At 39.5% G+C, this 23,432-nt stretch overlaps 1 protein-coding gene across 6 annotated transcripts in view; it reads left to right on the forward strand.

The window, feature by feature from the left end:
• The window catches only part of Atg4a (Autophagy-related 4a), a 70,931-nt gene that overhangs the window by 34,510 nt on the left and 12,989 nt on the right, over positions 1-23,432 (forward strand). For all 6 annotated transcript variants that reach the window (XM_072300657.1, XM_019059706.2, XM_019059705.2 and 3 more), the window contains 4 exons: positions 10,606-10,685; positions 12,301-12,440; positions 13,971-14,049; positions 20,698-20,852. In XM_072300657.1, coding sequence (XP_072156758.1) covers positions 10,606-10,685; positions 12,301-12,440; positions 13,971-14,049; positions 20,698-20,852 — 454 coding nt within the window. The remainder of the gene's footprint in view (positions 1-10,605; positions 10,686-12,300; positions 12,441-13,970; positions 14,050-20,697; positions 20,853-23,432) is intronic.

A 23,432-nucleotide genomic window follows, 5' to 3' on the forward strand; every position in this document is an offset into this window, starting at 1 on the left:
TGCCGCTGGACATTTGGTGCTAATTCGATCTCGGAAACTACTGGACCGATTTTCCTCGGATTTGTTTTAAAGGAATGCTTTTAGGTGAGACGGTGTCCGTTTCCCCAACTCCCATCTTTCGAGATGTGAGTGGCGGTGACGTCACCCTCTCCTTGAACCAAGCTCGCCGATCAGCTGAGCCGTCGCCATTTTCCTCCTCAGTCAGTGCTTCGCTTCGCTCTCGGCCGGTCGACGATCTTGGTTCCGCCCGATTTTTTCATCTTTTCTGTTCTTTCGCCAATGTAGTCTTTCTCTTATAGTTTTTATATCCAGATCTCGAGGATCTGTTCTGTTGTTCCCAGTGTTTGTCACCCGCCGTGTTGATTGAATAAATCTCTTTTCGTTCTCCGCAAGCGCGCCTTTTCATTTTCGCTACCTCACCTCACCAGAGCCTATCAGCTACCCTCTGCGGCTTTTTCCTTTTTGAGGCCTTCAGCTGTTTGTCAGCTTCTTTCGTTTCAAAGGCTCTACATGTGGCAACATCCCTAGGTTTTTTGATTTTAGTAACCAACGTTTCAAAATGTCTCGCAACTCAATTTAACTTATTTTCAGCTGTATGGTTGTTTTTAATGGAGAAAATGTAATTTAACGTTGACCAAAAAATCGAGAAACTTAAGTGTGCAGGAACTTCAACGCATCAACAGCTTTCAATGAAAATACAAAAATAAATTAGCTGCTGGTTTTAGCAGGTTAGTAGTTGAGAGTCATATGGTTGGGGGACCTCGCACCGTCTGATTTTCTGTTTCCCTCTCCATGTAAACCCATCCCTACCTGCTCACAACACGTGTCACCCCTCTACTCTGGCATGGGTCCTATGGCAGTATCACTCCCTTCCTTATGCTCTCTGACTCGGAACACCTGCTACGCACTTCCTCCGTCGCATTGCTCATAATCATTTCTCAGTTTGTCCAGGTTTCTGATCAGTGCGTCTAGAGCTTTGCTTTCTTGATTTTGTCTTTAGTTTTTTTTTACATTAAAATTACTGAATTTTGATGTGTATTTTCAGAAGATAGTTTTTCTTTTTACGGCAACGCAGGTTTTATTAATAATTAACTCTTTTATAGCAGCTCATGTGTTCTTCCAAGAGAATCAGTGATTAATCTTCACTTTTTTGCACCATTAAATTTTCACAAAGTGTTTCGATTTTCTTTTCCAGGAGTGTTTTTTTAGTCGTGCGGCGAAGCCGTATAGACTCTAGGTTTCGCCGGAGCTAAAAAATGTTCACTTTTTTAGGCTAAGTCCAAGAGGAGAATTTTCGAGGAACCAAGTAACATATGAAGTATTGATAATTTTGGCCCAATGGAGATGTTGCATGTGCGAGGAATTTGCAATTTGACTGTTGATTCTTGTATGAAAGTTCGCGAGGAACACGATGGTGCCACTGATTTTCTCTGATATCATCTCCCAAGCTCAAAAAAAGCTCTCAAGTTGAGGCCAAAATGGAGGGGATATCCCACCCTACCCTGAGAGTCCACGTCTACATGAAGACAAACTCTCCATGCAAAGATAGGGAGCAAATACATTAGCAGGGTTGCCGTGTTTTCAGTTTTGGAGTCCCCAGATAAATTGGCAGCCCTGTCAATGTATTAGCTCCCTATCTTTGCATGGAGAGTTGGTCTTGATCTAGACTTGGACTCTCAGGGTAGGGTGGGATATTCCCTCCATTTTGGCCTCAACTTGAGTGCTTTTTTTTGAGCTTGGGAGATGATTTCAGAGAAAACCAGTGGCACCATCAAGTTTCTCGCGACCTTTTACACAAGATTCAACAGTCAAATAGCAAATTCCTCACACATGCAACATCTCCATTATGCCAAATGGAATTACTGATCATTTAGCCATGGTTTGGTAGCGTTTAGCAATCAACTGTGACCATAATATAAAGAACCCACACAGGTGCCTTTCGGCTCAATGTCGCCCTATGGCATTCTTTATCATCAAGTCACTGTTGAAAATTTACTGTTAAGTAGCGTTTAGCAACCAAGTATAGCTAAAATTTTCAGAACTCATACCTCAGATGTTCAAAGAGTGTTAACATGTGTCGCCAAATAGAATTTCTGATCATTTAGCCATGGTTTGGTAGCGTTTAGCAATCAACTGTGACCATAATGTAAAAAACCCACACAGATGCCTTTATTGCCTTTCGGCTCAATGTCGCCCCATGGCATTCTTTATCATCAAGTCACTGTTGAACATTTACTGTTAAGTAGCGTTTAGCAACCAAGTATAGCCAAAATTTTCAGAACTCATACCTCAGATGTTCAAAGAGTGCTAACATGTGTCGCCAAATGGAATTTCTGATCATTTAGCCATGGTTTGGTAGCGTTTAGCAATCAACTGTGACCATAATGTAAAAAACCCACACAGATGCCTTTCGGCTCAATGTCGCCATATGGCATTCTTTATCATCGAGTCACGGTTTTATAGCGTAAATAAGCAACCAATGGTGGCCAAAATGTCAAGACTCCAAACTAGTGCTTTTTGGCTGAATTTCGCCCAATAGGATCTTTGATGATTTATCAGTAATGGTTGATGTTTATGTTGATTAATTATTACTGTCTGAAAGTGAATCCTATGGGAGAATATTATAGGGTTGGTTCAAACAAGTTTTAGAATTTTTTTCCTTAGCGCTAATGGACCCTAAGCGACAACTTCAATTCATCGAACTAAAAGTTTTCAATGTTCATAACCATTTTTTAACTGTCAGAACTCACTATACCACATTATATTCATGATGACTTTAAAGAATATCGCTGTCAAAAGTTGAGTTCTCCTTCGATTTAGCACTTTTTGTCGTTACCTTAAAGACCATACGGAAAGTGCTAAATCTACGGAAAACTCAACTTTTCACAGCGATATTCTTCAAAATTATCATGAATATAATGTGGTCTAGTGAGTTCTGACATTTAAAAATGGGTATGAACATTTAAGGCTTTATTTTCCTTGAATTTAAGTGGTTTTTCAGGGTCTACGGTAAGAAAAAAAGTCTAAAATACGTTAAAAGTTACCTGAACCTACCCTATGATGTTGAGCTATGACTTCAACTTTCATGAACTCTTACTTGTGCCTTTCAGCTTGATTTCGCTAAATGGAATTATTTATGATTGAAGTCGTGGTTGAGTTTACTATGCTGATAAAATATCATTGGAAAATTCAGGTTTCACCATCATAGTCTTCTAAAAATAACCATCAGCATTACTGCACCAACCAAAATCTAGCAAAAAAAAAAAAAATAATTCGGCTGAAAAAGTGGGAGGAGTTGGGATGTGCAGTCTCAAAATAAAAATACCTAGCTGTGACTGGACGTAGCTTTGCTTTCATTGAGACTTTCAAATTTTATGAATAAAAAACAGTAAGCGTTTACCAAAAACAGTTAGTTTTGTCCTTACCCATAGACCATACGAAAAGAGCTAAATCGAAGGAGAACTTAGCTTTTGACAGCGATGCTCTTCAAATTTTTCATATACCTATACAATGTGTTCTAGTGAGTTTGGATGGTAAAAAATGGTCAGGAACATTTAAAGCTTTATTTTCCATGAATGTAAGTTGTCGTTCAGGATAGATTCTGACGACTAGATCCTTACTAGAGTAAGGAAAGAAAGTCTAAAATTGTTAAAAGTCACAGAAAAACGCGAAAAAAGAAAAAAGTCGGAAAAGGAAGTCAAATTTACATAACAATTAAATTAACATAAAAATTTCGTAAAAAGTATTGGAAATTACGAACAAATGTATTTACGTAAAAACTGTATTAAAAAGAAAGTTAATTTTAATTAAGAAATATAATCTTGGTAAATCAATTTCTCACGTAAATTTGACTCAAAACTCGTTTAAAAAACAGGGCCGGATTTACCTACTTGCCGCCCAAGGGCCGGATTTACCTACTTGCTGCCTATGGGCCACCTGTATTTTGCCGCCCCCTTCTCATTCGTTTCAAAACATCCATAAAAAACAACTTAATCGGCCCGAAACAGTAACAGAGAAACAACTTAAAACGGGACTAAGGCCGCAAATAATAAAAAGAAACACATAAAATATAATAAGAAACCTGGGACGTTTCGCAGGGATCACACCCGCATTTTCAACCGGCATAACAAGAAAAATTAAAAGAAAGGACACTATGCCCCTCACTACTAGCAAAAGTTCGCACGGAACTTTGCGCGAAAGTTAAGTTCCGTAAACCTATCTATGTGTGAACAAGGCCTTCCATTTGTAAGAAATGAAGGTAAAAATTATGCAAGAACAAACATAAATGTGGTTTAATAATTTTAACTTCCGCCGGCGCGCCGCGCTGACCGCACTGTGTTTGGCGCAATGCGTGAAGTATTCCTACAGTCTTGTAGGCGCTATACGTTTCACGCCGACCGCCGCACAGTGGATTGAGTCAATTAGAGGGGTCGGACATGAAATTTTTGACAAAAACTGCAAATGTTGATGTTTATTTCGTCACATTTTAAAGTTCAAGGGGTGATACTGGAAGAAAATATCACGAGAAAACCAGTGGAACAGCTTGCAGAACATTAGATTCTTGTATAAACGGAGTTATGAGCGTTTTAAGTTCCCAAATTTTTTCCGACCTCTCTCATTGACTCGATTCACCGTGCGCCGCGCTGAGGGCTTCTCCTTTTTATTTCAAGTCCTCATCATCATTGCTGCACCGCTCCATGCCAAATTGCGTATTTAGTTTCTCTCTTAACTCGACTAATTAAAGGTGCTGTCTCATGTGTCACCGAAAGACGCTTTCTCGTTTGTAATTTTTTTTTCTGAATCCGATTTTTTTTAAACCTACATTTTAAAAAAATGCAAAATTTAAGCCCCCTGCGTTAAGAAATGAGGGATGCTGTACTCCATTACCTAATGCATCTGACGAGTTTTTCAATTCAAAAAAGAACGTATGACACTCCACAAATAAATCACGTTTGAAGCGCAAACCGGAAAAAAACACGATTTGTCGAAAGTATTCATTAAATATTGCACTTTCCACAGAAGCATATTGCACAAAAATGTCACTGTAACGACTTCCGGATATGGTTGCGACCAACTTAAGGCTCAAAATTTTGATTTGTTCGCTCCCTTAAAAAAATGGTCCATCTCTGTAACTGTGCTCACCAAAACTGACAAAGATCCCAGGATCACATGCTGTCCGTGGTCCCGGAGAGAGGAGGACATTTTTCAGGGTTAAAATCCTTCCTCTTATTTAATTGTTTTTTAAATAAACTTATGCTAGGACACTATCCCTAAATAACAAATAGACCAATTTGGCTCCAATGCTTCGAGCTCTGCACGTGTGCACTTGAGTTTTTCGTTTCTATTACTCTCGCCAGGGTCGGTCTGCCCAGGGCCGAAGGGGGCCCTCCCTCCCCCCTTTCTCCTCCTACAGTCACTCTCCGCAGCCGTTGCGCCGCGTCATTTTTGAGGGAACATTGATCAGCGTTTCGAGTAAGGCTCAGTTCGGGTGCGATATTCTATCGTCTGGCGACTGCCGCTACGCGCCCAACCCCCCCCCCCCCCTCCCCCTCAAAGACGCTCCGCGCCACCAGACTATCGATATTTTAGACCAAAACAAGCAGTAAGCTCCAACGCATTCGCGTCGGAAAGCGGCTCTGGCGACGGTAGTTGTAGTCAAGAATGAGGGCCTAGACACATTTTGTCATTGATGTACAATCCGACAACTGTCGATTCATGTTTTGTAACTTAACAGATTTACAAAGCCGCTGTATAAATGTGTATTGGCCCTTGATATGCAGAATGCATGGCACTATCACTTGTTGTATATGTCGCAGGCTAAAGGGCAAATCCGGCATTTAGGCAAATGCCTAGGCAAATGGTCAAGTTTAATCGAAAACGTAGATTGGCTATTTGCCTAGGCATTTGACTAAATGACGAGGCAATTACATAAAAGCCTAGGCATTTGCGTAAATGCTGAGGGCACGGTAGGCAAAAAGGCAAATGATGTTCCTTTTCAGGCAAATAGTCAAAATCTGAGAAAAAGTCAATTTGCAATAATCAAAAAAGAAAGTCTGTACCTTAAAAAGAATGAGGCAGTAGCGTTACTTGTTCGAGCACGCGATGGGTTGGTGGCACTTGCTGGAACATTTTCTCTGATTTTTGAAGCAAGAACATCGTTTGGTCGCACATTGATTTTTACTGGCTTGGCAATTACACTTGACAAAGCCCTGCCCTTCAAATAACGAAAGGCCAGAAACTGCTTCGCGGACCGACACTAGCTTATCCCTCGGAACCTGAGATATTTCAAATTTTATTGCCTCTACTTGTTTTAATTCTTCCCGCGAACACCAATTTTTGATGACACCTGCGGGTGTTCCAATTTGGTAAACATTATTGCGGACGTCAAGAACAATTCCTTCGATGTTTTTTGGGTCCAACGGACCACGATCAAATTTTGAAATGTTCAAAATAATTGTATCTTCCACTTTCAAAGGTGTGAATAATTTCGAACTTCTTTCTGTCATTTTTTGAGCTGCAACTTTTTGTCGTAGATGGGCTTCCGCTCTTGTTGTGCGTATTTCTGCCTCGCCATGACAATACTTACAAACAAATGGTTGGTCGCCGTCTTCATTACCACACTCTTGATGACATGAATTATCGCAAAAGCTGCATTTTTTTAAGCTACCAGGCTTTTGACAAGAGGAGCATTGAGGTTGATCACCACATACGTTCTGAGTAGGCTCGGAGCTCGACGTTGCAGTTTCAGCTACTTTGAGAGCCGGGCTGGAGCTTGGTGCTTCAAGACGACATATTTTCTGAGCAGGCTCTGAGCTCGACGTTGCAGTTTCAGCTACTTTGTGAGCCGGGCTGGAGCTTGGTGCTTCAAGACGACATATTTTTTGAGCAGGCTCTGAGACGCTTAGCTCTTCAGTCTCTCTTGGTCTTTTTTCGGCTGCCATGGTTTTGATAACCTCTTCTAACTCTTCTTCAGTTGTAAGGGAAGAAAGAACACCCGCCGGTATGTTAGAAGTGTGGAGGCCTAGCTTCGGCGCAGATCCGTAAAGTGCTTGATATGGCGAACGGCCTAAAACTCTATGGAATGAAGTGTTTTTCTGCCACTGAACAAAATTCAAACCAACCGACCACTTTTTACAGTCATTGTCAACCATCCACGCTCTCAGCATGTGTTCTATGTCTTGGTTCGATCTTTCCACAGAACCTTGGCTTTGGGGATGCCGGGGACGCCCGTGTACGATTTTGCAATCAGGCCATAAGGAAGCCAGTTCTGAAACGATAGCTGCTGTGAATTCTCGGCCATTATCTGAGTGGAGAATGTGTGCTGCACCCTTGTCCAGAAAGATTTTTAGCAACTCGGCGGCCACCTCTGCTGCGCGTTTAGATGTTAACGGTCTCAAACTGTGATATTTTGTTTCATGATCTTGGTAATTTAGAACCCATTTGTAGCTGCCATCAGGAGTGCTTTGCAAATCTATAAGATCCACTTGGCCGCGACTGTTGAAGTCAGTAGACAAAATAGGCTTCACTACGACACCTTTATTAGGGACTGTCTTCTTCCCATTGCACGTAGCGCACAATTGCAAAAAAAGTTGGATGGATGGGCGAGGAATGACGTACCTTTTTTTTAATAGCATGTTCTATCTTATCGCGCCCTCCGTGGCCCGTTTGAGTATGGAATTCCGATTTTTTTTCATAGAATTTCTCATACGGAACAATAAAAGTTACTTTTTCGAACCCTTCTTCATGTTTCATAATGACATGAGATTCTTCTCCCACTTTAAGCAGGTCGTAAGTTCTAAGGAGGTGGTACTGGTGCTGAGACTTCATTTTGTTAACCTTTGTTTTCGCATTTTGCAACTCCAGGATCGTTTCCTTATACTGGTCTTCATTCCAGGGTTTCTTGCAATTTTTGGTTCTGTAAAACTCGTCAAGTTTTTTGTAAAACATTTCACGGTTTTTTAGATTTTCGGGCTCCATCGAAACAAACACGTAAAATAATCCAACACGTAAAATAATCGAGCACGTAAAATAATCGAGCGCGGTAACACAGCAGAAGGGAGTTTTAAAAGTTCCCCGTAAAAAAATGGAAAAAACGCACTGAAAAAATATTTAAAAAACGGTGGCGCGATATGACAACACGCACGTCAAATAATCGGCGCGGTAACACACAGAAGAGAGTTTTAAAAGTTCCCCATAAAAAAATGGAAAAAACGCACTGTAAAAATATTTAAAAACCGGTGGCGCGATATGACAACACGCACGTCAAATAATCGGCGCGGTAACACACAGAAGGGAGTTTTAAAAGTTCCCAAAAAAACTGAAAAAGACGCACGCTAAAAGTACGAAACTTAAGCTAAAATAATTAAAAACTTAGGGTGAGGCACGTTCCGTCACGGGTGTCCGCGGAAAACTACTTACAAAACTTGGACAACAATCCTTTACTACTGCATTATCAGCTGCAGTGGTCAGTGATGATCTGCCTCGGATTCCTTCTTATCAGTTCAATGAACCAACTCTCATTGTCCTGAGGACCGTCAAGATAGTCAGCCACCTTTCCTCAAAACAATGTCTCCCTCGCACACGTCTCAACACACATCGTTGCCAATTTCAAAGTCACGTTGACCTCATTAAAAACACAGTTTACTATTTGCCTAATCAGCCTTCGGCATTTGGTCAAATCTTCAGGCATTTGCGCAAATGCCTAGGCAATCGACGAATTTCAATGATTTTTACCATTTCTTTTCTATTTGCCTAGGCATTTGCCTAAATACCGGATTTGCCCTTTAGCCTGCGACATATACTTTTAATTTTGAAGGCTCTAGTGATCATCTTCTTTTTTTGTCAAATAACTAGTTTGTGCAACAATAAGACTGAAACTGACTCTAACTGAACTTTTGTCTTTTTAGATATTTGGTTATTTTGTATTTATTAGATTGTATATTTTCACAGCCCGAAAAATCACACACACAACGAAGAACGAGGCGCTACAGACAAGTCCGTCCAGGACAAGTTAAAAAAATTCCCATGAGCCTAGTGACGTAGGTTAAGGGGCCCGTTCGCCAAAACTAATCGGAACTTTATGAATAAATTGCTCCATTTAAAAATCAAAACAATATCGAATTGCGATATATTACACGGATAAGATAGGGCTATGTCCTGTCGTAAGTGGCGACATAGAGTCGATGTCATTTCAATAATCGCCCCGATGGCCACGATAGTTGTTAAACGTTTACGGTCTCCTTGGTAACCTTTGTTTGCTATCAGCTGATATCGAGTAATATGCCTAGGAAGCTCCAACCACTGCATTCTTCCAAAAAACCGCGAAAACTTTAAAATTCAAAATTTCAAATTTTGAACGTAAAGTACATTTTTTCCATCACGAGATTAAAGCACAGACAAGTTTTGAATTATTGACTGTATCACCATGATTCCAAAAATACACTACACAACATAGCATTGGCTAACAATAAAACAATATGCACAGAGCAGGCACCACGAGTATATACATATGGGTTATTTTTGTGATGGGTGGGATTTTATTTAAAATTCCTAGGAATCCTAGGTATAGTATTTACTGTAGCAAACAATTATCATTTATTCCATCACTTCTTCGGATTATTTATTTTTAATCAATCTATATTCATGTGAAGTGTAGCTCATCTGTATTTTTCTTTCCCTGGAACCTAATTGTATATTATGAGTTTGAATCCATCAGAAACTAAGTAAGTCAAAATCAAATTTAACTACCTACTACGTACTACGAAGTGAAAACGATTTGTATTTCGCAAATCAAAGTGATAGTTAAAGCAACCAAACTGTGTCAGAAATGTTCTCAAATTACTAGGTAAGGCTTTTATCAGCTCATCATCTGATCCAATAATTTTAATTGTAGCATTTCATTCGGCATGTCGCCGCACGACTTCTATGATACTCAAAGTCTCACATATATAATATGAAAGGGGGGGTCTGGGGGGGCGGCGCCCCCTCAGCAGGTAGCTTTTGCTACTTTTTATTTTTCAAGGATGTTTCTTTTTCTAGAAGTAGGTGATTATCATTATTAGTTTCTAATTCTTTGTTTTTGAATTTATCATTTTGCCTCCAGGAAGTCCTTTAATTACTTGTATGTAGTAGCAAAACTTGGCTTGCCTAGCGAGCCAATATTCACTCGCAGAGCGAGTGACTGGGGGTCCAGGGGGCGAAGCCCCTGGCTAGCGGCGCAAGCGAGCATAGCAAGCTGGAGCAGCTAGTCATGATTATCTCCAAAAACTATATTGAGTCAACTTAGAAAACCCGCATCAATTTCCAGATTCTAGGGGGGCCAAAAAAGGCCCTTATCAATACCCATCCTTTGTAGCGGACTTGCTCTGGGAATGGGCAATCAGGAACGAAAATCTTGAATCATCTGAATGAATATGTGTGTTTATCAAAGAGAGTTTAATGTGAGAGCAGTATGCTTCTCAAGGTGAAAGAATTTTTAGTAGGCATCCTTTTTTTCCACCTTCTGTGAGATGGTCTGGAATGACAATTCAAACCCAGCTTGAAGAGTGGCAAATTGTTCACTTCTAGCTAATGACTAATTCTATATTTTTCCATCTGTGCATCTAGGAAATTGTCAGTGAATGATGAATGGAGTTCCATAGCATTTCATGTAGCTTTGGACAATGCCTTAGTTATCAATGATGTCAGTAAGTACCATTTTCACTTTATTACCTAACTGTAGTTTGAATTATGTATGTTCATTCTCCCCTTGTTCATTTTTCTTTTGCCCCCCTTCATTTTTTCTACTGTTCAGCAAATTCTATTCTAGAATAAGCTTGTTCAGTAATATTTAATTCCTGCATTTCTGAAAACTAGAGAGTGTACAGAGTTCACAGGAATTGTCCCCGATTTTTTTGAACAGTAATACCAACCCACGAGAAACGAGCTCAAAGTTGCGTCTTTTGAGCTCCCATTTAAACGTGCATTGGAAGGCCACTTGAAAATATCCGCAGCGAGCACCCTTCGGAGAACGGCCACACTTGTTGAGTTTCTCTGCCGCGTCCCTTAGTCCGCACGCGATGCGGCGCGATGTCCTATAGTCTCTGTGCGGGCAACAGGACGCGGCAGAGGCAACTCAACGAGTGTGGCCGTTCTCCGAAGGGTGCTCGCAACGGATATTTTCAAGTGGCCCTCCAATGCACGTTTAAATGGGAGCTCAAAATACGCAACTTTGAGCTCGTTTCTCGTTGGTTGGTATTATTGTTCAAAAAAATCTGGGACAATTCCTGTGAACTCTGTACACTCTCTAGTTCAGTGTTCAGTGTTCCCGGGTGCTCCGTGTGCGAGATCCGTACGCTCTACCGCTCTCCGTGCTGCTATTGGCTGAGCGTCATTCTGTGACGTCACGCGTACGGATATTTTAAGATAGGGAAGCGTTTTTCCCATAAGGTTTTTGTCCGTACGCGGTCCGCGTCGCGCGTCGGTATAGGGAATGTCCGCGCGGCACGGATAAATCCGTACGCCTGGCATCACTGGCAGGAATTAAACATTACTAGACAAGCTCATCACTATACATCCTTTATCACCAATTTTACCGGTCCGTAACACCAATATTGATCATGAAATAGCCATTAACTGTGGGGAAGCACAGTCTCTTTCACTCATTATTCATCCCATTTTGACTTTCTAACTAGGTCACTTTGGGTTCCATAAGAAGATAATGTATCTCTCTTGCTGTCACTTGAGCCTTACGTGGTTGTTATCTCACTTTAATTTCTGAAGTTGTCACTTGGGCAGGTATTTATTTTTCAAATTTTGTTTGCAGATATGAACTTTACAGACAGTTTGAACAGAGGTTGGAATAAAAATATTCTGGAAAATACATGTAGACGCATGAAATAGGATTTTAAATTGATTTAGCCATGAACAAGGATCTAGTGAGATCAAGCAAGATTGATACCAGTCAAAAAAAAATCGAATGTCCGTTTGACATCTTTCTGAGTGCCATCAATAGATGGAGACATCAATTTCTGTTCAGTTCAATCACGCATGACAAAAAAATTCCATTGAAACAAATACATCTGAAAAGATAAGTTTTCTGTCTTGATGCACAGAAATTTTAATGAGTCTTGCACATTGAACTAAACAGCAGATGAAAATGTGATTGAGCAGACATAATGCACGAATAGGATTTGAAAGGTTAAGAATTTTGAAACTCCCTCTTTATATTTCTCATATAAGTGTCAGTTATTTCAATGTACAATTTCTCAGTTTGATTTCATCACAAATAGCTATTTTTGTCACGTATCAATTTTTTTACAGGAAGACTATGTGTTAATAGTGGTCGAAGAACAAATAGAGGAGACAGGAAATCATCAACCCGTTGGAAACCTCTCATCCTAATAATACCTCTTAGACTTGGTATAGCAGAAATAAATCCTGTCTATGTACAAGGCGTAAAGGTATGCCCCTAGCTTTCTCTCATAAGCCACTAAATTACTACAAGAAATTTTGAAATAAATTACCCCATCCAAGAGGAATACAGGAAGTTCTCCCCTTTCCATGTTTTAATGGGACTGTTGCAAACTTTTGCCGGAGCAAAAATAAGAGTTGTTTCTCATAGATAATGTCTCAAAAATCACGATGAGTGGATTGGCAAAGTCTGATTGCACTCATAACTTCACAATCTGCATGAGAAATTTGCATTATTTTGAGCTTCCCGCTTCAAAAACAGGTGAACATTTTGTCAGAGAAGTCGTTCCATTGTCAGCAATATTCATCATGGCGGACGCTTCCGCAGTCCCGCTCGTAATTCGAGGTGAGATCAAGGTCAATCAAGGCGGGCGAGGAAAATATGGACGTAAACACGCCGATTGTTATCTGGTCTTATCCTGGTCAGGTGTTATCTCGTCCTGTTACACGTGTTTTGGCAGATTGGCGTCGGCCATGATGAATATTGCCGAAGATGGAACGACTCCTCTAATAATATGTTCATCTGTGCCGTAGTATCGTTTTAGAAGCGTTGAGCTCAAAAAACGCAAATTTTTTACGCAGATTGTGAAGTTGCAAGTGCACTTCAGACTTTGCCGATGCGCTCATCGTGATATTTGAGACATTACCTGTAAGGAACAACTCTTATTTTTGCTCTAGCAAAAGTTTGCAATAGACCCATTGACTATGCTATACTGTCTTGCTAATCCATTATTTTTCAATGTGGTGAGCTTTTTCCCCTTTTTTACTTCCTACAGAAGCGATCACAATTTTAAGGTAAATCTAGTTTTTTAAGTTAGGGATTCAGATTTTCAAATTTTCATTGGGGCTCTCCTATTTTCAAAACCTCCTCTCTTAACTCACCCATTTTTGCATTTAACTCGTAAATCACATTTGAGAAGTTTCTGCTTCCTTGCAAACTAATCACATTGAACATATTAAATACTTACCAATTCTCCAGCTTTTCTTTACCTAAAATGATTGTCAAGTGTTAGAGTGGAACCAAATTTTAAGTTCTGAATGGTCGTCTCATGGCGGCCTTAAGCGTAAATTAATAATTGTGACTTTCTGAAAATATCCCAGACTTTTTCTTGCCTTTATTTTATGAGAGACAGGCTCTCTCTAAAATTGTTCGGTGAATGAGACATCTTTCATCAATTTAGTAGTACCCTAAAGTCAAAAGGTACCCAACTCAATTTGAGTCTTTTCAAGATATTACGGGAAAATCACGCATTAGCTCTATTGATTCCAATGTAAATCGCAATTTCTAAAACTCTGTTTCTCATAACGGGCATAAGATAGGGCTACCAAATTTTCCCACGAGATTTTTAAAACGCCTGTGTTTCGATTTTTCCAAAAATGTGGGTTAGGCACCTTTTGGCTCCAGGGCACTGATATTATCTTTTGCAATCACAACAATGAATCCATTCACAACTCGTACTATTTAATGAACTCGTTATAATATTTCAAGAGAATAATCACTGCGTCTCTCTCCCTTCCAGACCTGCTTCACTTTCCGGCAGTCATTAGGAGTCATAGGTGGTAAACCAAATCATGCCTTATATTTCATTGGTTGCGTAGGTGAGTCTTCATAGAGCAATGTTCCAACCTTCTTCAGCCTTGAGATCAAAAAACCTTGATGCACTCAAAGTTTAGACTCTTATGCTTTAGTGATTACCATGTAGGTTAACAGTAACGTAGAGGGAAATGGAAAGTAATTTCCCTCTCGTAATCAACACAGAATATCTAGCTAAAAAATGGGGTTTTTGGACCCTCTCCGGCATACATGTGCCATGCTGGTCTGCATTCCTCTGAAACATTATTTTACACTGTTTTTGATCCCTCCTCATCAAAATAGTGAATGATTAAAGAAACCTGTACTATTCAGCTACATAGTTTGGTCTTCATTTTACAGTAAGAAACCACTTTTTGTGACTCATCTGTAAAAGCATCTACGAGGTCTGTTAGATTAGAAACCGGATTTTGGTCATAACTAGCCCACAATGCGTCCAAATTACGTTTTCTTGAGCTTTTCTGATAGCTGGAAATATACTTAAGAACGCTACGTTCACAAGTTTGAAAAATCCTAATTAGCTTCATTGGTATGTGGCTTGAAGTAAGGCAACCTCAAGGGTGTTTTGCGATTTTTATGTTTCACCGAACTTGTCTCTTTTTTCGGTCTTGCACCACATTTTTCAACCCACAAGGACGATTGGAGTTTCGTCTCCATATCGTAGCCGTACACTAAAGTATTGTCACCGAAAATTATCCTATCCAAAAATGTAGGATCACTGCTAGAACGTTCAAGCAGCTAAAGGAAAATTGACATTTGGTTGGATATTCGTTCAACGGACAACAATAAAGGGGCAAGCGTACCTGAAACTCGATGCGTGTCTACATATTCTATCAAAATTGTATGTACAGAGCCTTCAGAAATATTACTCTGTTCAACAAGCTCGAAACGACCGTTTTCGGGCACTTTTGCCCGCATTTCTCCCACGTGACAAATGTCAGTTGCCGTTGAGGGTCGCTTTCCATGCTCCTCATCTTTGACGAACTCCTGACCAGTTTTGAATCGTTTAACCCATTCAAAACAGTGGGAACATCTCATACAATGATCATGGTACACTTTACTCAGCAGATACCAAAAGTTTTGGTACAAGGTATACCGAGTTTAAAACAAAATTTAATGTTGAATCTTTGCTCTATCAGTGATCCTATGATGAAAATCGCAAAACGCACCTGACTTACTCGGATTCAAGATGACACAGAATAAACACTGATCAAAATAAAGAAAATCTGTGAACGTAGCGTTCTTAAGTATATTTCCAGCTATCAGGAAAGCTCAAGAAAACCTAATTTGGACGCATTGTGGGTTAGTTATGACCAAAATCCGGTTTCTAATCTAACAGACCTCGTATCTGAAAAGGGGAAACTAATGGCACATGGGACGTTTCTCAAGCGAGCCAGAAATAGTAGTCCCGTATTTCAAAATGAAGTCCATCTCTACCTGAGATTTGCATTTCGTGATAAAAATACTGAGGCATAAAAACAAAAGAAAAATCAGGAACAAATTAAGTGTTCAAATACACTCTTTTGTATTTTAAAAGAAAAATGATGGAGCTTATCAAGAAAATCTAGCTTGAAAGTTAGTTTTGAAGTTTTTAAAAGGTAAATGAAAGAATTGAAAAACTCTTAAACAAATGGTCATGCAGTGTTGGAGCTCCCATCCTCCTTACCTTGGAAGCTCAGGTCCTTCTCTCCCTCTTTAAAGTGTGACATCAAGTGCATAGACTTATCATTTAACCAGTATCAGTCTGACTGCATTCCCTCTGCGTTGCCTACTTTCCTCCCATATTTTATTTGTCAACAGAAATTTAAATATCATAACGCTTTGAAACTTTCTCTAACTTTCCTCGAACAAATGAAAAAAATTCCAAGTTGGAATTTTACTTAGATTTTTGCTTAAAACTCAGAGTACGATAGATAATGCGGCAGCATCTGATGTAGTCTGACTGATTTCTTGTTAAATCTATCCTGCTTAAGAATGGTCCTAACTGTTGGTCAGGGATTTTTGCAACCTTACTAATTTAGAGTTCAGAAAAGGTCAGTTCTCAGTTAAGACCTCTGATCACAAAAGAGCTCTTGCATGCCACAGGGATTTGCTATTCTATGGTGGACTCTCATTAAACTGTAAGCAACTCCTTTCATTACAATCTCAACTTTGATAGCTTTTTTTGAGCTTGGGAGTTCATTCAAGTGAAAACCAGAGACACTATCATATTTTCCCAAAATTTTACGAGGGTTTCTTGCTAGTGTTCTTACTTAAGAGTAACATACTTAAAAATGAAAGTGGTATTCCCTTGTCAAATTTCATCACTTCACAATTGTATAAAATGCTAGCAGGAAACCTGTGCTACGCACAGGAAATCCCCACCATCAGCAATCACTGTGATTAGTGATCAATTACTAATTGTGTTTCTGAATTATTATCTACTATTTCAAAATTGGCGAGAAGCACTGGTTTGATAAAAATGAAGAGATTAGTAGTATGCTGCTATTTTGGTCTGTTCTGCAGTAAGCTCATATGATAATTATAATAATCAAAAATACCCTATCAAAAGTTGGATATTATAATAAAGATTTGTTACTTTTGTCAGTTCAATGTTTAATTATGTTAGCTGGTGCGTTTCAGCCGCGAAAATTACGGGATTTAACCAGCGGTTTCGTTCAATTCTCAGCAATGGCGGGTTTGTCATCTACATCGCTGAGAAAACGTGATTTTTCCAGGGATTTTGTAAAACAAATTAGAAATTACACGATATCACGGCAAATACGTCGTGTTCCTTGCGAATTTCTAAGATTATTATAATTGCACATTATTCACATCAATACCGTGGCATACACGCGAATTTCTGACTCAATTAAGACTACGCAATGTGCGCATAAAACTCATAAACATCTGTTACTAGGGATGGGCGAAAACGTATGATTTTCCTTCAATTTTGTATGATACTACATACCCACTCCGAAGTTCAAATAGTTGCTTGCTTCATTTCTGCTTGTTAAAAGTGACGAATTGGAAGAATCCAATCTCAATTTCACGAAAACTATGGGCTGTAACCATCGGTTTCCTTATCTAAGATTTAATGTTTTGAAATTTAAAAAAAAAGAAAAAAAAGAGCATTAGCGATGATCTAAAATTTTGCATGTGTGACTCATGTGTTTCGGTAAACTATGATAGAAACAGAAATCAGGTGAAGAATGTTGAAGCGATGTTCTAGTTTTGCTCCGCTGTCAGCACCGCGTCTGCAGGCGCAGTGTGACCGAGCCGTCATCACAATATAGAACGCCTTCAAACTAGCAAGCGGCAATGGGGATATCCCCCGTGGTAAAATAGTTGTATCAAGAGCGCCTTCGACGATCGAAGTCAACTATTGATGAAATGCGCGCGGAAACCCCGTTTCTCCTCCGATTGAAACGTTGCACACCATCTTTATGTTCCATTTTGATTTATTTATTTTATTTTTGAAGTCATACAACAGCTTCTCTTAAAATTTTCCGAGAATTTGCCTAAATCATTTCAAAACAGAAGATAAAAGTAACCCCAGGCGACGTGAAGACTAAATCCCAATAATTTGTTTACTTTCGGACTTAAGCAGTTAAATTTTTGAAAAAAAAAAAAAGAAAGAATGAAGAAAAAGAAAACAGTTAACGAAACGTTCCGTGAAGCACATTTTTTACTAATCTTTTCAAAAAAAAAACGAAAGAAAACAAAAGGATCCGCGGAGCCAATATCTCATACTTTCGCAGAGGAGACCAATGCCATAAAATGAAGAGTCTATGCCAATGCACAGACAGATTTTCCAGATTTTCACATCCCTGAGAGAGTAGCCCGGCAACGGATGCATGAGTCGGAGCTCGCAAAAATTAAGGCGCGGCGTTTCCAACAGCGCGACGCCGAACTCGTTCCATCTCCCTCGCACTTGTTGGACGCCAAACTCCTACCATCTTCCTCGCACCCGTTGCGCGTACCAGAAAAACACACGTAAAATTTATCAGCTGTCTTCCAGCGCGAAACGCGGAAATCGCTCCATCTCGCTCGCATTCTCTCTCGCACCCGTTGTCCTTACGGAAAAATCGATCCACGCGGACCGCGATATCCCGCGAACCGACGGGCGGATCGCGAAATCCTCCCTTATCCGGCGCCTCGGGGTAGAGAGGGATCCCAGTGCGGAATCTCAGGGTCATACGACCTCCTGTTCACGAAATCCGCTGATACGTGAGTCAGTGAGTGAGTCAATCAACGTGAAGTCTGCTTTATTAGTATAGGTATGAACTTACAATTAGTTCGAGTTTCATCGCAGTGTTTTCGATATCAACTATTTCAGAATAATTTCGTGTGTGCCCATACAGAATCTTGGTCATCTATTTTGTGAGGAATTCTCCTTTAGTAAGGTGTCTGTGAAAGGCTTATGCATTGCCGACTGGCGCAAAGTAGTGGAATTTTGCAAATTTCTAAAAAATGTATTCTTTCTTGATTGTAAAACTGGTTAACACTTTCTTCCTTGAATATGCTGTAATTTTTATACCAAAGAGTAACATTCTGAATTACGAAAGTAGTAGCCTCGTTCGCTGGCACTTGAAAGTGAACTTCTGTTGCTGCACAGTTGTACAAAATATATGAATCGTTCTGAATAGAAGTTTGTCCGACAATTTTCAGTAATTGTTTCCGCATGTGGTACTTTAGTATCCATGTGACTTTGGTTGCTGAATCGGAAAATGACCGTGGTTCCTTTATACCATGCACCACTTACTCAATTTTTCTAATAAAAAGCCTGATCTATTGGAGACATAGTGGGTCAAGGGAAAAACTAAGGCCATTTTTGAACCCAGCGCTACAAGTTACGCAGGAGTCTATCATCTAGTCCATTACAAAGTCTGCAGGGTTTTGATTTTTTTTCTTTTCTACAGACCAGTGTTATTTCTCTTATCAGTGAACTTCGAGTGCTTACTATACCTTAAACATACAACCAACTCAGCTAACATGCGTGTTTATACCGTCAAAGTCAAAAGACTATCATGCCATAACCCTCAAATCTTTTGGGCGCTCTTAAATTGGGCGCGTAAATTAAAAATGCGTTTAATAGTATTAGTTGGATTGACTTTATCACTACCTTATGTAAAAGAAATGTACCCCCCTATCTTATTAGAATTATGAAATCATATTTATCGAAGAGATTTTTAGTGTTCCCCGAATTTAAAATTAAGCTGAACTCCGGGGGAGCACAGGGGAGTATCCTTGGCCCCTTGATATTTTTAATTATCTTTGATGAAATTGTCAGATTAAGACTTAGTAACGGTACAGAGAAAAATGTTTATGCAGACAACACGCTCTTAGCCTTTGAATCTGAAAATAGAACCTCTCTTTTAACAGAAACAGAAATCACCACTAAAAGAATGAAAAAGAGATTAAAAAAGAAAAATCTGAGTCTCGAGGAGAGCAAAACAGAAGCATTAATATTGGCCGGTAAAAAAGAGAATTCTAAAGCCAAAATAAAAGTAGATGAAACTGAAATTGAAACCAAAGAAACACTTAAATACCTGGGCTTCTATCTCACAAAAAATTTAAATTTTAATAAACACTTGGAAATGACTTGTAAAAAATTAAATAAAACTGCCAATTATTATAGTAGAATTCTACCAAACACGTTCGGTCCCACTTTTCATAAAAGAAAAATAATATTTCATTCCCTCTTATCAATCCTCTTTTACGGCATAACTATTTGGATAACTGCTACACAATGGAAAAAATCTATAAAACTAATTGAAACTTCTATTCGACCCTTAAAAAAGACTTTAATCTGCGGCTATAACTCGATATCAAACTTTGCCCAAGATGTAATATCGGAGGTTCCTCCAGCCAGGCTCCGCGTTGAACTAAAACTAAGAATAGCAAGAGGAGAGAATAAACTAACTGTAGAAAGCGAAATTAGAGACAAATGGCGAGAAATTTGGGAAAAAGAAACTGGAAACAAATGGATAAAAACAGTACTAAATGATTTAGATGCCGGGCTGGATAGAACTCACGGCTACCCTGATTTCTATCTGACTCAGTATATGTCCGGACATGGCGCATACGGAAGCTATTTGGATAAAAGACATCTCACGGATTCTCCTCTGTGCTCCTGCGGAGAATTAGATACTCCTGAACACACTTTTTTTGGTTGTAAATTAAACGAAAAAGATAGGGAGAAATTAGAAAAGGAAATCAATCATCAAATATGTGCAAATAACTTATTACAACTTATGTTAGAGAATAGGAAATACTCGAACTCAGGATACAATTACATTAAGAATACTTTAGAAGATAAGAATAAAATGTACAATGATAAGATAAACAATAATGTATCAAAGCCACCCCCTCACCCACACCCCGACGTAATGCCAACAGGCGGTTCCGGGGTCTCCATATTATAGATATAGACTAAGATTAGATAATTAGGATAAAATATAAATTTAAGAATCATCAACCGTATGAATGTATCTTTAAACTATAATAAAGAACTAAAAAAAAAAAAAAAAAAAAAATATACCGTCAAAGTCAAAAGACTATCATGTCATAACCCTCAAATCTTTTGGGCGCTCTTAATGGGACACATCCTTTCTATGAGTTCTTTCATTTCCACATTGCTGTCTCATCATTTTAATATGGGTTTTTCCTCCTAGGAAACGATGTGATATTTCTAGACCCGCACACAACTCAACCTGTGGGATTTGTTCAGAGCAAAGAACAAGAGCATGAGAAGAAAGTAGATTGCACCTACCACTGCAAGCATGCTAGTCGCCTTCCAATTCTTCATATGGATCCATCTGTAGCTGTTGTAAGTGACACCCTGTCTCTTTATCAGGAGTTATTGCACAATTTAACTAGCAGTTTCAGGCTTGATGAAGCAAGTAGGGTGGAAATGGGAATTGGAGTGCAATTTTTACTGGATTTTTTTCTAGATTTTTAAAGGATTCTTATTTTCGACCTAACCCAAGTCAGGTGGTGACGGGTGACCTAACCTAACCCAAGTCAGGTGGTACCGAATGACCTGACCTAACCTAACCCTAGTCAGGTGATGTTGAGTGACCTACCCCGGGTTTTTTTACCATATTTTTACAAGATTTTTTACAGGATTTTTTATTTTCGACCTAACCCAAGTCACGTTGTGTGCAGAGACCTGACTATCGATCTTCCATACATCGATTTCGATTCATCGATTTGGATCTAACTATTGAACGTCGATGTATGGTTCTTCAAGCTACCGATTTCGATCTTCGAGTTACCGATTTCGATCTTCAAGCTACTGATTTCTATCTTCGAGCAACCAATTTCGATCTTCGAGCTATTAAAATGTAAAATAATCTAAGTGCGGTGGTGTCGAGTAATCTAACTTGAGCTTGGTGGTATTGAGTGATCCAACCCCCTGCCTGGTGGTGAAAAAAATAAATAAATAAATTCAAAGACCAGTCTAAGTTATCGAACCTCAGTTCGGCGGTGCTCGTTGATGCCTCGCAGAGGAATTGTTTCAGAACCTCGGACGTCGAGCATCGGTGTATAGATTTCAAATTTTCATTTTCAAATTAACACCTTTAGGTACAATTACTCTTCTGCAAGCCCGACTTGGGACTTGGGTCAGGGGAAACGGTACAAACATTCCTCTTTGATGCATCGTAAGTTGAACAATTTACAACCTTGTCGAGTAACCGAACCTGAGTGCATTACAGAAACCTACAGCTTAGTAATGTGGGCCCCGCTGCTGTGCTGGACCAGGCTGGAAGCGAACTCCTCAGAGCTTGTACAGCACCCTACCTGCACCCCTTCTCAGAGGAACCTGTAGGTCTCCTCGAATAACCGCCAGGCTTTTCTGAAAGAAGTTGAGGGGAGGTCCCATTCCTCATTCCAATTTGCTATTGTTGTCCCTGGATGTGGGAGGGAAGGAATGGGTGAGTCCATGGTAGACCACTCTATCTTTATCGATGTTATGTTTACCCCGAGAATTGTGTAATTTCAGATATACTAAGGTCGATACTATTTTAAGGTGGAGGTCTCCAAACTTTGACAACTCGGACGATCTCTTTACCAATACTATTTACACCCTGAGAATTTTGTAGTCTCTAGAAAACGAGAACAAGTTCTCTCTGAGGCTCTTCTGAATCTGAAGATTCTGCTATCACCATATCTACGAAGGATTCGAGATTTGAGTCTCTCTCTCTCTCCCCCCCCCCTCTCTCTCTCAGCCTTGACTCGAATTCGTTGTAAGTCTCTCTGCCATCGCTGATGAATGTAGTAATGACTACGTTACATAATTTGAACGGAGTCATTACTACGCATTTTTCTCATACATTAAAATATCTTTACGCTTTGATAAGTTGTGGTGTAGTCGTGATTCCGCTTGTTAGCGGTTAAGAGGGTTGGTTTCGGTTTTCTCTAAATTACAAAATTTTCAAGGTATAAATAACATCGGTAAGGAGATTTTTCGAGTTGTAAAAGTTCGGGAATCTCTACCTTAAAACAGTATTGACCATAGTTTATCTGAACGGAATAAATAGTACGCAGTATATCGTGACTCCAGAGTTTCCTCGGACATAAACATAGTTTAAACCCTGAAATCATAATGTCGAACATTGTTCCAATGGTTTCCAACTTTTCTTGTGACACATGTAAAACCGTCTACAATAAGAAAAAGAACCATGATGAGACAACCGAATATATTCGGAAACTCTGTCGGAAGAAAGCGCTGATCATTCAAGTTGAAACTGCGGTACAGAAAAGGACTAAATCAGTTTACTGAACGAACTACGGCCGGAGATTCTGGGTAAAGATGAGTATTTAAGATCTGCCAAAGATATCGTCATAAAGAAAACTCCAGAGAAACCTGCTTGCGAATCCTTAAAAGTTGATATAAATGTCCAGTATATATAGTCCACATATAGTTGTCGACCTCCTGCTGTGTAGTGGTTGTAGCGTTGGCTCTATAACCAAGAGGTCCTGGATTTGATTCCCAGTCAGGTGACCTGAATTTGATGGTCTCAGACAATGGTCACCTGGGGCTGGTGGTGAACGTGGGATTAGCCAATGGGGGCTATTTGAAGCTTGTGAAAAAAAAAAATAAAAAAAAAATACTAAAACCATGCAATTGAGGAAATTTAAAAGTATTAACACAGCGGTTTACTAGTCGACGAATCTTGAAAATTTGTATGGTATTTTTTGAGCAAAGATCAACAAAGTGTCCTTTGATTTCCATATGAACGGCTCCCGCTAGGTACTGAAGAAGATCCAGGGAATGGAACTCAGAATAAATAGGAATTATTCATTGTAAAAAGCAGGAAAGTATGTGAAGGTACTGTTCCGTACCAACAGTGTTGTGAATGTTGGCAACGGCTACCCAGTTCTTGGACAGTTCCTCCCAGTTGAT

Source organism: Bemisia tabaci, chromosome 1 (assembly GCF_918797505.1).
Source record: "Bemisia tabaci chromosome 1, PGI_BMITA_v3".
In the NCBI taxonomy this organism is placed as follows: Eukaryota; Metazoa; Arthropoda; class Insecta; order Hemiptera; family Aleyrodidae; genus Bemisia; species Bemisia tabaci.